Source organism: Asterias amurensis, chromosome 17, assembly GCF_032118995.1.
Source record: "Asterias amurensis chromosome 17, ASM3211899v1".
Taxonomy (NCBI): Eukaryota; Metazoa; Echinodermata; class Asteroidea; order Forcipulatida; family Asteriidae; genus Asterias; species Asterias amurensis.
The window spans coordinates 12,021,626-12,039,856 of NC_092664.1; the positions used below are offsets into that span (position 1 = coordinate 12,021,626).

At 38.7% G+C, this 18,231-nt stretch overlaps 2 protein-coding genes across 2 annotated transcripts in view; both read right to left on the minus strand.

Moving 5' to 3' along the window:
• Nucleotides 1-10: 10 nt before the first annotated feature.
• Nucleotides 11-17,192, minus strand: LOC139949983 (tetratricopeptide repeat protein 39C-like). The gene is made up of 11 exons (XM_071948596.1): nucleotides 16,652-17,192; nucleotides 13,758-13,806; nucleotides 10,670-11,343; nucleotides 9,154-9,322; nucleotides 8,230-8,378; nucleotides 7,497-7,549; nucleotides 6,115-6,230; nucleotides 5,735-5,858; nucleotides 5,079-5,176; nucleotides 4,708-4,812; nucleotides 11-4,262 (listed from the first exon to the last, which is right to left on the minus strand). Exons 1-11 carry the CDS (start codon nucleotides 16,813-16,815, stop codon nucleotides 4,140-4,142), a joined length of 1,824 nt encoding a protein of 607 aa, XP_071804697.1. The 5' UTR covers nucleotides 16,816-17,192; the 3' UTR covers nucleotides 11-4,139.
• LOC139949982 (mucin-5B-like) overlaps nucleotides 5,526-18,231 on the minus strand; it is a 173,162-nt gene continuing 160,456 nt past the window's right edge. Inside the window, exon 35 of the transcript XR_011787603.1 lies at nucleotides 5,526-5,543. The gene's annotated coding sequence lies outside the window, so the exon portion shown is untranslated. The remainder of the gene's footprint in view (nucleotides 5,544-18,231) is intronic.

Consider the following 18,231-nt stretch of genomic DNA (forward strand, 5'->3'; position numbering starts at 1 on the left):
AAAGGATGGATATATAATACCTCTAGTTTATTACAAATTATACAAATTACCTCTTCCACACAATTATTATCTTTTAACATTATTGTGACTGAAAAACATTGAGCATAAATTCATTTGATGATTAAAAAACTTGTGAAAGATGACGTACATTGAAGACACCCTTTTAAAGGCACTGGACACTATTGGTAATTACTCAAAATAAATGTTAGCATAAAAACTTACTTGGTAACGAGCAATAGAGAGAGCTGCTGATAGCATTAACCATGGTGAGAAACGGCTCCCTCTGGAGTAACTTAATTTCGAGAAAGAAGTAATTAATTGTCCACTTCTCAAAATATTTGAATTTTATTTCAAGACCTCAGAATTAGATTTTGAGGTCCCTAAATCAAGCATGTGAAAGCACACAACTCCGTATGACAAGGCCGTTTTTTCTTCCATTATTCAACTTCGACAACCAGTTGAGGTCAAATTTTCACGTTTGTTATTTTGTGCAAATGTTGAGATACACCAAGTGAGAAGACTGGTCTTTGCAATTACCAATAGTGTCCATGTCTTTAAACAGTAGTTGGAGACCTTTGATGACACTAGGTGGCAGCAAACGTGTAAGTCTTAACATATTTAGAACTACCATCCTTACTTTAAAGTCACTTTCTCCTTTTTTTAAATTATTTTTTAATTAATATAATTATTTTGTTGTGAAATTATTTTGTTGTGACATATTTGAACTGCTTATAATATTGACTCTCGTTAATCTAAAGGAAGCACTTCTGAGAAGGGTAAGAACGGATGGAAATTTACATTTTTCAAGATAGCAATTTTCGGATGGTAGACTTAAAGATCTATTGTAAGAATAAAATATAGCTTGTCATCAGAGGTCAATTAAAGCAGAGGTCAACCACATGAGAAGCCCTGTGGCTGAACATGGACATAATTATGAACTCTTTAATTGATTATACCCAGTTACAACTGTATATACGCCTCTCTTAATTATCTATGCATAAGGTACGTCACGATGCTAACTCAAAACGAGGCAATGGGCACAGCCACTGCAAGTGACGGGGAACGTGCGCCCATAGCCTAATTTTGGGTAAGAAATATAACGTCATACATAAGTATAAAGAGAGGCGTATTGCATTTCAAGCCTACGAACTCTTATCTGATTGAATCCCGGTCTGAAACAACTTTTTTTGTCAGATTTATGTAATTAACTAGTTTACTTGCGGGTAAAACTCCAATAATTAAAGACCATAAAAAATTACTTGATAAGAAAGCGCTGTGCTATTGATTAATGTATAACATTTTGAGAAAGGATTCCCTTCTAAGATTCCCTTCTAAGGAATGTGTTTTTAGAGCAAGGGTTTTAAAAAATTACAATCAGAGAAACGTTTCATGCCTGAAATTTTTTTCAAAATGTGCATCCAAATTACCAATAGACCGATCCATTAAGCTCTGCCCCATTGCGTATTATTAACCAATCACAACGTAACGAAGGTCCAACACTAAGGTCCGACATGCGTGCGCGTATCTTGGTGCGCGCGGCAGAGTTGTACAGAAAGGCATTGGAGAGCCTCATGTGTTCTTGCTCGCACATGCATTGTGGGCGGAGCCAACTGGATCGGTCTATTGCTCTTCCCGCATGGACATAACCAATTCAGATTTTCAGCGAATTTAGAAATGTTTTCACCCTTTGGAAATAAATTGTCACTTTTTATTTCATGTATCTACATATAAATATCATTTAAACTGTCCAATGGTTCAAGAAACCAAAGGTTAACTTTGCCTTTAAAAATGTACATCAACATTATTACAGTATATCATTCATAATTGACAATAATATTATTATTAATTTAATGTATAATATTGCTATTGGTAAACTTTCTTTTCCATGATACATTTTTTTTTTATGATCTGAGATTTTTATCTCAATCCTTTGTACAATATATATATATATAATATCCAAAGGTGGGTATAATACATGTAAGTATAAATCCTAGTTTCTGCAAATCAGTTATTAAAGGCAGTGGACACTATTGGTAATTACTCAAAATAATTATTAGCATAAAACCTTACTTGGTACAAGTAATGGGGAGTTGTTGATAGTATAAAACATTGTGAGAAACGGCTCCCACTTAAGTAACATAGTTTTTCGAGAAAGAAGCAATTTTCCACGAACTTGATTTGGAGACCTCAGAATTAGATTTTGAGGTCTCGAAATCAAGCATCTGAAAACTTTGTGTGACAAGGTTTTTTCTTCTTTCATTATTATCCGGCAACTTCGACGACCAATTCAGCTCCAATTTTCACAGGTTTGTTATTTTATGGTTTTGTTAAGATACAACAAGTGAGAAGACTGGTCTTTGAAATTTTGGTATTACCAATATTGTCCAGTGTCTTTTAAGTTCTTTATTAAATAACCAATAATACTCACACATGATAAATAACACACAATGCTGTCGGAAATGATGCTTATAAGCCCCTTTCACACTAATCCAAATGAATCTCCAGGTTAGGGACAAATTTTAACATGGCGATTTTTTTGGAGCGTTCTCTCTACACAAGAGCTGCCAATTTGCATCTTTCAACCAGGGAGATTTTGTACACCAACCAGAGAGATATTTAAAAGAACACTCAAGATAACAGGGACAAAGTTTCCATTATCAGGGAGACTTTCAAATGTTGTCATCAGAACATGGAAAGATTGGTATATTTTCAGGGAACTTTCTGCATAATCAGGTAGAGTTGGCAGCTCGCTACACCTTTCAGGGCTTAAAACTCTCCAGAATAAAAAAATCCCAAACTCGCTTAATCCGGGTAAAATTAAACCCTGCCCATGACCAGGATTAACCCGCCAGTCTCGGTGTTAGTATGGAACGCCAGGTTAAAGGAACACGTTGCCTTGGATCGGACGAGTTGGTCTATAACTGAGCGTTTATAACCGTTTTTTTATTAAATGCATATGGTTGGAAAGATGTTTTAAAAGTAGAATACAATTATTCACACAAGTTTGCCTCGAAATTGCGTGGTTTTCCTTTTACTGCGCGAACTAACACGGTCGGCCATTTATGGGAGTCAACAATTTGACTCCCATAAATGGCCGACCGTGTTAGTCGACGAGGTAAAATGAAAACCGTGCAATTTCGAGGCATGTTTGTGTGGGTCATTGTATTCTACTTTTACAACATCTTTCTACCCATATGTAATTTATACAAAACAGTTACAAACGCTTTTCAAAGACCAACTCGACCGATCCACGGCAACGTGTTCCTTTAACTGTTCTCTGGGTTAATAATGTAGTGAGTGTGAAAGATACCTCCAGCCGTCGATTTCACAAAGAGTTAGGACTCGTCTTATCTCGAGTTAGGACGAGTAACTCGTCCTAACTTAGGATTAATCTTAAGGTCTGCATGCTACAGTGCAGGGTTGGGACTAGTCCTATGTCCCAAGATTAGTCTTAAGTTAGGAAGAGTTTTGTGAAATCGACGGCTGGTCAGTTTTGATCCAAGTACAAGACGTTTTTACACCAGGCGCCAATTGAGCCCGGTTCATACTTCCTGCGAATATGATTGCGATACGAATTTTGACGTCACAAATTCGCAACGAATAGTTCACATCATTTGAACTATATTCAACTCCTGCGAAACATTTTCTGCCCAAACAGCCCTGTGACGTCAAAATTTGCTTGGCATTCGCAGGAAGTATGAATTAGGCTTTACGCGGATCAAAGGTCATGCATGTAGGTAGTGTGAAAAGGGCTATAGACTCGTCTTCCTTTCTATTTGGTCCATAGATCAACCATTAATGTTTCGCTTCTTCCTTTACTCATTAACCTTCTTAAAGGTACACATTTGGTAATTACTCAAAACACAAATTCGTTTTTTGAAAGGGCAAGGGCTAAGGAATTTTCTCCTTGGTAAAGGACACCCTATGAGGAAACTTTAAATTTCTACTAGAGCATTTCAAGTGCACCAAGGCAATGACCAGCATGACCGGGGGGCATGGAGGCAATCACCTTTGTGGCCTTTGTGAAGTATCAGGCCTAAGATAGGGGTTAAGATAACTGAAATTCCTTAATACTTAACAAGGTGATCTGATCATCAATGGGCGTCTTTCTGAGCGACACTAGGACGAATTAAGGCGTCTTACTCGATGTCTTTAAGACGCTGCAGTGCTGCATGTATACGCATATGAAGTCTATTCTCAAAGTCATAGTCCTTGTACTGATCCTTTGCTCGATTCAAGAGCGCTTTCCCTCGACTAATCGTCTGACAAAAACAAAATAAGCAATTTCAAGACGTGAGAACTAATGCTGGGGAATTGAGGTGGGAGGTTAGCTAAGGTCAGTTTCCGACACCATGTTCCGACACCCCTACAGCACTGTTTATTTTGCTCGAAGTGCTCGGCATAATTTGTTAGTTCCGAGCACGCCCGCCCGGCACCGCGGCTACAACACTGAAGTCTTTTAGCGCACGTATCTTCCAAACAAGGTACTCAAGGCGCTGAGTATATACAAACTTTCAGAAAAATAGGTTATTGCAGTGATGAATTCTGAGACCCAATTATGTAGCACCATATGAAGGTTTACAAGCTGCTACGGCGCATACAGCAGCCACAGCCAGGAACACCGGGGCGAACCCCTTCTCTTTTCGATAAGTGCACTGGGTTCTTTTACATGCTATAGAAATCCTGTTATTACTATTATTTACTCACCATTGGTTTAGAAACAAGTAGCGAGCCAACCTCAACGCAAGCGTGGGGTGCCGCAAACGATTCTTGATGTTTCCCAGCACCATACACAATTGCATCCTCAAAACACTAGAACAAACAAAAACAAATATTCCAGTAACTTCAAAAGCTAACTTTCAAAGCTCAAATATGTCAATCTCCTGCTTATTTATCTGAACATCTCAACAGTCATTGCCTTCAACTACAGAAGCTTCTTCCATTTTTTATGGTTAAAGATCATTTTCTTAAGCTGCTCCATTTTTTGGAATTGTCTTCCTGTGCATATTCGCAAAGCTAGTTCTTTGCACTGCTGTAAGTCTCTGTTAAAAACTTATTTGTTCAAAATAATTGCTTACCTGTATTGCAATATCTTTGTTTCCCAAGTGTTTATTGATGGCTCCTTTAAGAAGACAGGTTACTGCTTTAAGGTTCTGGTCCTGGTTGCTTTCACATTCTAGGAAAAAAAATCGCAAGGGGGTAGAACAAGGAAATTAAAAGTCACAAATGTTTGGTTAGTTGAACGATATCAAATGATAAACAACAAAGGAAACTTAAAGGCAGTGGACACTATTGGTAATTGTCAAAGACTAGCCTTCACAGTTGGTGTATCTCAACATACACATAAAAAATGGAAAATAAGGATAATAAGGAAAGAAAAAACACCCTTGTCACACGAAGTTGTGTGCATTTAGATGGTTGATTTCGAGACCTCAAGTTCTAAATCTGAGGTCTTGAAATCAAATTCGTGTAAAATTACTGCTTTCTTGAAAACTATGGCACTTCAGAGGGAGCCGTTTCTCACAATGTTTTATACCATCAACCTCTACCCCATTACTCCCCATCCCCGGGACTCAAACTGTTTTAACTCTAAGATGGCGGCTGGATGAATTCAATGCATAAGGTCTATGTAGTTTTGTGATGCACCTGTTAACCAATAGATACAGTCCTCATAGGTTATTGTTAAAAAAAAACCAATTGAATAAAAAACACCTTTGTGAAGGAGTACTCTTACCTTTAAGCATGGTTTTGAGACAGTCTGGGCTGCAATTTGGCAATGCTCTCCATAGATACAATACTTCTATTGCCATAACAATGCATTGTTTAGAGGTCGGCATGGTCTTCTTAAACTTGTGAGCCTATAGGTTGTCAAAAAAGGAAACACAACGATTGTCAAAAAAAGAAACACAACGATTGTCAAAAAAATAACCACAAAGATATTGGAAACGTTCTGTTATCTGGGATTTGAGGCATTGCATGGTGAGGTATTAATGTATATATTTATTTGGTTTGCGTTAACACCATGTGTATTATTATCTACATGCTAGATAGATTATGTTCTTTTTGAAAACTTGTCTTTAAAGCATTCTTTTATTCCCTTAACAAGAATCTTACTTTTCTAATGAGGAAGGCTTCCATTTGTTGACTGTTGCTCTTCTTCTTGGCCAACTCTGGAACCTCTTTGAAGATCTCTTGAGCCGTTTCAACTTGACCTAACGCTCCTTGACACACTGGACAGAAGGAATGTACAAATAGTGATCATTATAAGGCACAGGCTGAGGTGGTTTGGTCATGTGGAGAGAAAGGAGGATGCTATCTGGGCCCACACCTGTTGGCCGACTGCGCAAGACGTGGCACAGCTCTGTGTCAAATGTCATGGAACTTGGAGTCAATGCAAGGTACGCAACGGAAAGGGCCAAGTGGAGGAGAGTCATATGGAGAAAGCAGGCCAACCCAGAACAGACTGGACAACGGCCTTCAAACTGTCATGTTGATTAGGCCTGGGCGACTAGTGCGACTAGTGTCAAAGCTGCGACGATTGATTGCTCAGTCGAGTGGCGATTACTGTTTAAGAACTACTTGATTAATCGTGCCGCCGCGACTACTTCAAAAATATTTACATTTTTTTTTGCTTATGAGCCAATTGTGACGGTCACGACTATTCACAACAACATAGTTTACTGGAACTTTACTCTTAGTCTGAAGGGGCACAGTCATTTTCCTTTGATAAGGGGCACTTCTATGATGTCAATGTGAATTTGTATTGGAACCTTGCAGAGGGCACCACAGAAAAAAATCACAGGGCATCACAGCAATTGCTTTGGGTGCGGCTAGTTATTTTGAGGCCTGATTACCTCGCTGTGTAATTATCTTAAATTTAAAAAACATAATGTTGTTCAGGGGAGCTAAAGGTAGATGTAGGCATTGATATTCCTGACTGTAGGATGGGGGGAAACATGCACCAGGAAAAGAGTTCCAAAGAGTACATGGAATAAAGCTGCTGGAATGGCTCTTTGTTCTACATGTACATCACAGCAAAGCTAGCCTTTAATCAAGGCGCACGCAGCGGCTGCACCCCCCAAAAAGACAAGCGCGAACGGCGAAGCCGCGAAGCGCCTGTAGCAACTCGTCTATCTAATTAGTTATTCACATAAAAATATGCATCTTCTGTGTATTGCCCTCATCAGCACGTGACTTTTTAGCACACCATTATGTATGTTTGGGTAATGGGGCGTGCTCGCGGCGTGTGATCTACATGTATGGTAATTTGTCTGTTCTGTGGCAAAAAGTAAAGAAAAACATAAGACCCCAAAACGAGTTGCTAAAGTTGCTTCGCGGCCTTGCCGCTCGCGCTGTCTTTTTTCCGTGCATGATATTTGGGGTCCTGCTTGACATCTGGGGGTGCCGCGTGTGCAGCAAAGCAAGAACATGACAAAACAATTTACCATCCCAAGAAAAAAAAAACCCACCCCAACCAAAAGGAAGTATTAGTTTACCTGCTGTCAGGTAGGCATAGTAGCACTTGGACCATTTGGATTCCTCTTTCATCCTAGGAAGAAAAAAAAATGAGGCAAAAGACATATCACGAACAAAATAAACACAAGCGGTAATGTCCCACTTGGTAAGAATAACATGTACAGCGGGCCACATTTCATTGCTCTGTTTACCACCAATGTTTACCAGCCCAGACAAACTGTATTTGCCAAGGGTTCAATTTCATGAAGTCGCTTGAGCACAGAATAATGCTAAGCAGAATCAAACAGGATACCAATATCACCAAATGTACCTGTAACATGGTAGTTTGGCTGGTAACCTTATTCTGGTAAGTGTAATTTTGTTTTGCTTTGCTGCTGTAGTGCTTTTTGAAAGAAACTCTATAAAATTGGGCACTATGAGGTCCTGTAAAATGTTCTCCCAAATTAATTGTCATGGGCGGACCACTCAACAGCAAACATTGGTGTCCCCCCCCCCCCCCGTACATCTACCGTGTCTACATCTACAACTATAATAATACTTGTCATTGCCTTTTCAGCATCTAGACAAGGTGAGAAGACAATGACGACATTTCAGTTTTAGAAGTGGGCGGAAAACCCAAGGGTATTGTATCAGGGAAACCCAGGAAGCCAAGTAGGGACTGGAAAACCCAATCCACATAGTGCCCTCGGTAGGATTTCTAACTGGGGTCCCCAGAGGTGGAAGGCGAGGCAAGACACCACTACACCAACCCACCTTGCAAATGACAGCATACTCTCCTCCCAGTTGATCATCATGAGATTACACCAGCCTATCTCATAGACACAGATTAATTGAATCTCCCTCTGGTCCCTCGCTGCTTCTAAAGCCGTGTTGTAAGTCTCCAAAGCCTTGTCAATATTACGCTAAACATTAAAAACAAAACAAAATCAATCAGTAAAATTCAAAGCTTATTAATTTTTATAATAATTTAGGTTTTTACCCAACCACCGATGTGTGTCAGCACTGTATACTCAGTACTTCCCGAGTCCTGTGAAAAAAATACCACAGGCATGTTACTCATTTGGAATTCAAACCCACGATCCTTGCAATTCTAGAGCAGTGTCTTACCAACTAGACTACCGAGATTGCTCGGTAGCTAGAGGCAGTTGGAATCCTATGTTTTGGCAGCGGGTACCGCAGCGATAAAATAGATGTTAAATCTATTATATACAGTACAAGCTTGTTTATCAGTAAAGCCTGGTTCAAACTTCCTATGAATGCGAAGCCGCGACCGAATTTTGACACACTACAAGGCTGTTTTTTGCAGCAAATCTTTCTCAGGAGTTGAGCACCTTGTGACATAAAAATTTGTATCACATTCAAATTTGCAGGAAGTAAATTTACCTGAACACGAATTGAGGGAGGTTTGTGATAAACCATGTGAATATCTCTTTATGAGTTAGTTTTGGGTCTGATAAGAACTGGTGGTAGATAACTCAACGTTTTGATCAGTAGACCAGTGTTCTGATCTAAGCTTACTCTGATTGTCTCCAGGGGAATGAAGACGATCATTGTGGGGCATTTCTGAACATACAAAAAGTACCTAAACCCTTTAATGACGCTAGGTCAGCCCCTTCAGCATAAACACACTGAATATATCTTACTGTTTGTTACAAAATATAAAAAAAAACTCTTTACCTGTAGTTTCTGAACCCTGCCTTGGTAGAACATAACAAGGGCCGACTTGGAATACTGTGCCTCCCCTTCTTTAAGTATAGACTCCGCCTCCTTGATGCAAGTCTGAATATTGAGGTCATCTAAACCGAAGAATGGACGGACAACTGTATGGTACCACAACAAGGATAACCTGCAAAAGGGAATATATCATACAAATTAGAATAATAGTAACTAGTTTTTATAGAGGCCTACACATGTACAGCCCATTTTACAATAATCATATCAATGTGCTTTAGTGCCAAGGGTGAACTTTACATAGAGTTACATGTAAAGGGAAGGTACACATTTGGTAATTAGTCAAAACAAATATTAACTTAAAAACCGACTTGGTAACGTGCATTGGCCAGCTGTTGATAGTATAAAACATTGTGGGAAACGACTCCCTCTGAAGTAACGTAGTTTTTGAGAAAGAGGTACTTTCTCACCAAAATAACAAAAGACTTCTAGCTAGAAAGTAGAAGTCTTTCATTCTTATCTGAATGCACACAAATTCGTCCGACAAGGGTGTTTTTTCTTTCATCATTTTCTCACAACTTCGACGACCAATTGAGCCCAAATTTTCACAGGCTTGTTGTTTTATGGTAATGATGGGATACACCAAGTGAGACGACTGGTCTTTGACAATTACCAAACGTGTACCCTCCCTTTAAGACTCTAGAGTCTTATCTCAACTTAGGATGATCTCTATGGGATGAGTTGGTGCTAACTTAGGACTAGACTAGTGTTTAAAAATAACTCCTAAAGAAATGTAACCCTGGTCATTGGGCCAATGACATTCTTTCTCTTTCATCTTTCTCTCTGCTCCTTACAAGTAAACAGCCCGAGCTGCCATGTGATCAGAAGGCTTTTTCAAACACAACATCAACCTCTACCCTCGCAGGTGCCCATAATTATGTTTATTGATTGAAATGTGAATTTGATCTGAGGTCCCCTATCAAACATTTTGTTTTTGCTTTATAGCGGTTGCAATTTGCAATCGGCACGCAATTCGTATACTACTGCATGATAATGTTAGCTTAAGTGTTAAATTGCATGTGCACTGTTGCGGAAAATGATCATTGATCAAGAGGTGAAATCTGGACCATTCCATCCCACAACTACAGGGTGAACCAGAGTGAAGTGAAATGGGAAAGTAAGATTACCTCTGGTTAATATATTCTGCTGCAACGCACAAACAGATGCTTTCAATATTTGCTTTAAATTCACACATGATCCTTGTCATTTGAATTTCTTCACCATAAATCAGGCATGAGACTTTTTTCAAAAAAACAAAATGGTTATATTTTATTGAGTACAAGGATGTACACATCTAAAGTACTTGTATGCTCTAATTTCAGGCGATTTAATTTCACAATTGTACGGGTTGTGAGGTCAAAATTTGTTTTGCATTCGCATACATGTAAATATGTTAATGTCCACTGAATTGAAAATGAACCAGGCTATACACTGAAACTAAAACGTAAGTTCTGATACTCACATTGCAAGTGGTGCCTTCATATCCTGGCTGTGGCTTGACAATTGCAGACAACGAAGCCCAAAATCCCTGTTACCACGGAAACCCAGTAAGTTCACAACTTTGAGCAAGCTAGGTGGCATCATCGATATGCAGAGTTGGAGTAGTCCATAACCAAAGGTCACACCCCCAAACAACCGAGCTAACGTCTCCTCGCTCAGATTACCGTAATCTGCCGTCTTAAAATCCACCTCCGACATCATGGGTTCAGTTCCGCCGTTCCCGTCACCGTCATTCTCTGTGCCCGCGTCCGAGTTCTCCTCCAGCGTTATCGGCGTCCCTGACACCGGGCTCTCCTTACCCCTCAACTGGTAGATATTTACCAGCTCCTTGTACGCCTTCTCGTAGATCTTATAACCTTTCCGTATCAGCCAACCTCCTTTGAGGAATCCGGACACCTCGCTCCGGGAGAAGGTCAAGAGAGCGGTGTAGAGCTGGCAATCTCCGGTGATGATCTGCCTAGTGATTCTTTCTTCCACGCTCAGATGAATGTGATTCTTGGTTGCCGAGTCTCGTCTCATGACCTTTGACCTGAGTGACTTCATGAAGCCCTCGCTTGTTGAGCAGAGCTTCTCCGTCTCCTTGAGTGATTCCAGAGCGCTGTCCATCTTATCATCTTCAAATGTCATCATAGCATTCTAGGTTAGAAATAGAATAAACATTATTATTTTTATCACTAAAAGAACAGTAACAATACTTGCAATAGCTACAGGAAATTTGTTTAAACTTGTTTTACAGAACTGTGTACCTGTAGGCTAAATAACAACTAAAGCACTGGTCCTGAATGACGACGACTGACAGCAAGGTTTGGACACAATAAGGAATAGATTGAGATGAGAGTAGATTGGGTAAAGGACAGGAAATGGGGTGGGACAGGGAACAGCAGGGGATTAGTAACAAAGACAACCCAAGTAGAACATAGGATTCGTACTGCCTCTAACCGCCGGGCAATCTTGGTAGTCTAGTTGGTAAGAGTCGCAAGGGTCGTGGGTTTGAATCCCACCCGAGTAATATGCCTGTGATTATTTGTTTCATAGGACTCAGAAAAGTACTGAGCATACAATGCTAACTCACATTGGTAAGGGTAAAAAAACAAAAACATTATTCCTGATCCCCAATGCAAATTTAACATCCATTAGGCCTATGTAGACAATCCAGTTCAAGCTGGCCAGAATTAACAAAAGTGTACAAAGAAAACACTGTGACCTGTCAATCCAAGTCTGTCAAATATGAAACATTTAACAAAGTATTTTACTTTATGCAGGATTTGAGCCAGCACTCAAATTTATAATTTGCCTTGGCAGCCAGCCATCCAGGGGTAAATTTCATTAAATAAAAGCCTGCAGCTTAAAAGCTATTTAATTTAATCTCGCGTAACTTTCCTGCTAACTTGTGAAATATGTTTACAGCTTAGCAAATTTTTCTGCTATACAGAAAGCATGAACATTTGCTGACTGTTAAGCAGTGTTATGAAATTGGGCCCAGCCCTTCCCCACCTACATGGACGAGAGCCTGACTCACAGTCTACAAAATGCACATGACATACAAAAATGCAGTAAATTGAATGGCATACAATTGATTTCTTTTGTGTCTCATACTATTGTGTACAACATCTGTTGCCTTTATCATTATTTTTACAATATTTACAAGTGTGCATTGTATGTAAAGTTTGTCCTTTCATAGGTTTCACATTTAAAATTAGATTTTTGTTTATTTATTCAGTGATTAGAAAACAGAGGTTAAAGTTCCAGTTCTAGGCAGCCAGATGTTGAAATAGAGTCTATTTCAGATATTTTTTATGATGCGTCTATAACCCAAAAAATTGTATATTATAAGTTATCACACAAGCGCGAGTGGAATACGGAAAAATGTGGGTTTTCCGTATTTCCACGAGCACGTGTGTGACAACGTATGTATCTTCAAGCAAACTTGGTGCGTGACATAGAACACACAAGACGCAGTAGTGATATTAGCCGTGTAATATAGGTTTTTATCACCACTCCATTCTGCGAATCTGATTGGAGGATTAGCGCGTACTTGAAGATAAATGGTCGTGTCCAATGTTTTCGAGGGGGCGGGCGGAATAGTATCATGGCCTACATGTATAAAGCATGCTGAATTAAAAGGTGCCTAGAATACTTTTATCTCAGTGTTTATCTTTGGTTTTGGCATTCTTAAAGGCAGTGGACACTATTGGTAATTGTCAAAGACTAGCCTTCACAGTTGGTGTATCTCAACATAAAATGCATAAAATAACAAACCTGTGAAAATTTCAGCTCAATCGGTCATCGAACTTGCGAGATAATAATGAAAAAAAAAAAAACACCCTTGTCACACGTAGTTGTGTGCGTTTAGATGGTTGATTTCGAGACCTCAAGTTCTTAACCTGAGGTCTCGAAATCAAATTTGTGGAAAATTACTTCTTTCCCGAAAACTAAGGCACTTCAGAGGGAGCCTTTTTCACAATGTTTTATACCATCAACCTCTCCCCATTAATTGTCACCAAGAAAGGTTTTATGCTAATAATTATTTTTAGTAATTACCAAGTGTCCACTGCCTTTAATACATGTAGTTTCTTAAGATTTTTGAGAATGTGATCTAAAGTACCCTACCCCCCCCCCCATTTTTTTTTGTAGTTTCTCTTTATTCAACTCCAAATCATTTGAAAACAACTGGCAATTTACTTACAATCAGTGGCATATTCTTATGGGTGTGATGCCTACATGTACCTCCTATGTACATGCCCTACCTTTAACTTTATTTTTGTTTAAAGTAATTTTGAATTGTAAATGGCTAGCGCCCTCTGGCAGCTTCCTGCCTGCAATCATTGTTTTAGGCCAAAGACCTCTAATGACAGTTTGTGCCGTCTTCACCCAACAAGTAAAGATCTTTTTATAATTTAATAAAAATTATAAATATTTTTAGATATTTGTTTTGACTCCTTGCGGAAGGTTTAGGGCCTATATGATTTTTTCACACCTTTTACATAAAAGTATAGGTATGGGGGTTCACGCACACCCGTGAAATGTTAACTGTGCAATTAAAAACTTACCATAAACTGCACAAAGCTTGCGCCTGCACTCATCAAGGGACTGTAACTTCTGCAAAAGTGAAAAACAGGAACATTTTAGTCACTCAATCATCAGGCATTTGTAGACGCCATAAATTTATTCAAATAAACTGTCAGGCCTGGAACGTCATCTTTGAGAGGGCAAGGCCATTTCAGTATTAAAAAAAGGCACTTCCATTGGAAAATCTAAAGTCCAGGGGTCGAAATTGCCACTAGCCCGCTAGCCCGGGACTACCAGATTTACATCCGGGCTACTGATTTTTCCAGTTTGATAGCCCGACGGGCTAGTTGAATAATAATGCAAAAATCATCATCACAAACAATAAAGAACTATGTTATTGGTGTGTTGTAAAGTTTGAGCCGTGACGCGAGACATAATGTGTCTTTCGGGCTACCAAAATCTAATCAGGGCTACTAAAAATTATTGGTCACTAGCCCTGCTGACTACCATGGAAATACACTTAATTTCGACCCCTGAAAGTCAATGGAATCTTTTGAGGTCAAGACCAAGGTAACGGCCTCCGTGGAATTCCAGGCCGGAACTGTGCAAGTCTCAGGTGTTTCGAAAGCTAGAAAACAATCTGATAAAAATTAAATTTTTCCTTTGAAATTTAAACCCTTTAATATAAAATAAAATCAAAACTTGAAACAAGGAAGCTTAGCCTATTTTTTATAAATCAACCCCATTTGTGAATCACAACCCAACTTGTGCGAGAATTACATCATCTAGAACCATTCTTCCTCCATGATCTAACTGTTTACCATGTTTACTTTATCACTGGAAACAAAGGTCAAATCTTATTCTTGATTTTTCTTCGTTAGATTTGTTAAATTCAACTCTCATAGCCATATGAGAGTCTCTTTTAAAGAATTTTAGGTAATGTTCACTTCATGATGTACTGTATATCGTAGGAGGTCCTGTTTTCGAGGTGTCCCTAATATCGTGGCAAATCTTTTACCTCTCTGTGCGTGATGTAAACAGTCCCAAGATAAAAATTGTGTGGTTTTATTCGCCAAGCAAAGAGTCTCCTCTTCTTTGACCAAAACTTAGAAACACGTAAGGCTCCACTGGTCATTTGCACTTGTAAATGCAAAAAGTTTGGTATTTTAGGCATTTCTACAAGGTACACAAATATGTCATAATGTTGAGGCCATATAAAAATATTTGCCCACCGAAAAAGTTTCATCAAACGCTATTTCAATTCACAATTCATGATGATCAAAATCATGTGACTGAATGTTTTGCTGAGCATTCTTAAAAAAAAATACCGAGGCTTAAAGAAGCCTGTGCCTTACATGTATATCATTTTCTAATATTTTTTGAGATTTTTATTTTGTCACCCTCGTATCAATACTATTATTTATATTAAAATTTAAACATCAGCTTGTTGATTCAATTATCACTGTTTATTTATACACTTTATTATAAATATTAAGAAAAAAAATAGAAAAAAAATAAATAGAAATCAGATTTTGAAGCCAGTAATTATTCACACTTGTTATATTTTTTTTATTTTTTTTTATTTTTTGCAAGTTACCATGGTAATTTTAAAAATTTAATAAAAAAATATTTTGAATAAAATGAAGGCAACTGCTGGCTATACAGTCATACACAAAGTCTCAAAGAACACTTGTAGTCACTGCAGATGTTTCTTCCATGTATGGCTTCACCGGGAAACCATACTTTCTCGTTTGCCGTGAAAACAGGAAAAACTCAAAACAAATGGGGCCAGTTGAAGTCATCCAAGATCGGTGTGTGGTGTGAACATTTCAATGTCCATCAAGTTTTAATACATGTTTGCATACTTCGTATTAACAAATGAAGATAATTAGGGCATCGGTTGATATATGGCATCAGTATTTTTTCCCAATTCAAAGAAAAAGGCATAATAGCGTGATAACTGGTAAGCAGAGGATATATGTAACTGATGCATACCAACAAAATGTTCATAGCCGGCCAGAAACTACCGTAAAGTATTACATTATATAAGGAACAGAATACAACCACGCAAAACTCAATTAGGCCCTAACCTAATGGTTAATGGTTTAGGACAAACTTGGCTTTGGTCCCGGAAGTCTGATAATGAGTGACCCTTCTAGCTGCACTATAGGCCTATAGTCAGCGACTCAAAAATATTATTCTTCACCAACATGGCCCAATTTCATAGAGCTGCTTAAGCAAAAAATTTGCTTAAGCACGAAAATAGCTTGCTTATTTTACACATGTTACTGGCAAAAATTTCATTCCATGTACATTGCTCGTGACTAATATTTCGCTGTTGTTTACTTAGCATAACAATTGAATGGAGTCTTAGCCGGTAATCTGATTTTACAAAGCAAAGATTTTTTTGCTTAAGCAATTTTTTTTGCTTTCAAAAGCATTTCTATGAAATTGGGCCCATGTCAGTCTATAGATGACTATGAATTAGTTAACGGGAAACATACATTTTCTGTCTTTATCAATTGAAAGCACTCAATGTAATTTCTTTAAAAAGTATTTGGTTTACACTGTGGAGTGTGTGGCAGTTTATGGTGATGGTGAGTAATTTGTTAATATTTATTTACAAATTACTGACTGTAGTTTACAATACGAAATACAATAACAATGCTAATTCTTTAATTGAATGTGTAATTCAATTAGGGCCTACAAATTACATCCCTTAATTAACATGCTTAATTAATGTTGTCATGATTGATAAAATAAAAAATAATGAAAAATCAATTGGCTGCTGAGTGTGACTGTTGCTGTTGTGTTGGAATGGTTGGCACAAATTTAGTAATTATTATCCCTAAAAATAACATCAGTACACTAAATATTTACAATGTTAAAAAAAATGATGGAATGATAGTTTTTTGTTAACACATTTTTTTCTAACCTGTATTTGTTGAATATTTCTTCCGACTCTTTAAATCCATTATTTAACAACAAGTTGATGGCAACCAAAGACAATTTCACATCGTCCGTGTGCAATCCGTCATCCATGGCTAAACTTCCAAATTCTCCCGTGACACTGTCGAAACTGGAAGCGCTTGCCGCCATCTTGATAAATTCTGTGTGTTTTTAGCTTTACTGTTTGCTGAAGGGACGCACTTTAGTGGCCATTAATTCATCGTCATAACATGAAATTTGGGGACATAAAAATCACTAACTTGTCAACTCACTGACGACACTCTGTGCGTGTGTGTGTGTGTGTGCATATCCCATGTACCGGCCAGGGGGCAGTTCAGTGACCCCAAAAGAAATTTCGTTGGTGTCCGTTTCTCAAGTACACTTTGCGAACTCAGATTGACTTAAGTACCAGTGAAATTTAAGTCTTTCCCATTTCAACCTCGTTTGTATTGGCTGTGTGTTATTTCGTTCCCCGTATTTAAAAATGCCTTAACGAACTAAAGGTTGCAGAGAGCAAAGTCGTAGGAAAAGGGTTACATGCAAAGGGGAGGGGCATGCGACGGGGGGGGGGGGGCGTTGCATCTTCAAGACGAGCGCTGAGCAGAGTGTAACAGTTTGACCATGGAGCAATAAACTAGTTTATTGCTCCATGGTTTGACCGGCTCTTTTCAGAGCCACCACTCCCTCAAAAAAGATGTGAGAAAATTAGTGGGAAAATCTAAAAAAAGAAAAGAAACAAAAAACCTATTACTAAACACAGGGATATATTAAACCTAATATCGAGACCCCCAAGCTTCTTCTGCTCGTCTAAGCATAATTGGCACTTTCCTGGCGAGTGAGAGCGCCCAACAAAGCGGTGAAATAAAGCTGTTTTTCAGTGGAGTACTTCGACGCGACGAAGGACTCGACGAAAGTTCGACTTGGGTCAAGTCTACCCCCCCCCCCCCCACCGACCCATGGTGAAAACTGTGCAAAAACTTCTTCTGATAGCGCCCTCTTTTGAATCTTTCTCCTCCAGTCCATGTTTAGTTTCCCATTAAATTACTGTCAGTGACAGATATCCGGGGATAGACTTCCTCACCGGGTCTTAATCGCGAAATCAACAATCAAGGATAACGGCTCTTTCAGAAGATCTTGAGGTGTTGTTCTTCTTCTAATGTTATACAAAGAGGCCTAGCTACATTATACATGCTTTACCTGATATATACGGCCATGGATTCAACCAGGTGTGGCGGTTTCAACTTTCCGCCATGTTAAGTTTTCCGAATGACCAAATACGGTAACATTACGTCATGCGACGCCTGCGCACAGCAAGCGAAAGTAGTCAATTGTTATACTATATGCATTACTGAGTCCCGGAAAACTGAACACGGCGGAAGACTAAAACCGCCACACCGGGTCTTGCGATGTGCACATAGTACCACGAACTGTCAAGTTGGGTTATTGCTCTTTTACAGACATTGGACACCTTATGTCAAAGACCAGTCTTCTCACTTGGTGCACAAAATAATAAACCTCTGAACAATTTTTGGTCGTCGAAGTTGCGAGATAATAATAGAAAAAACA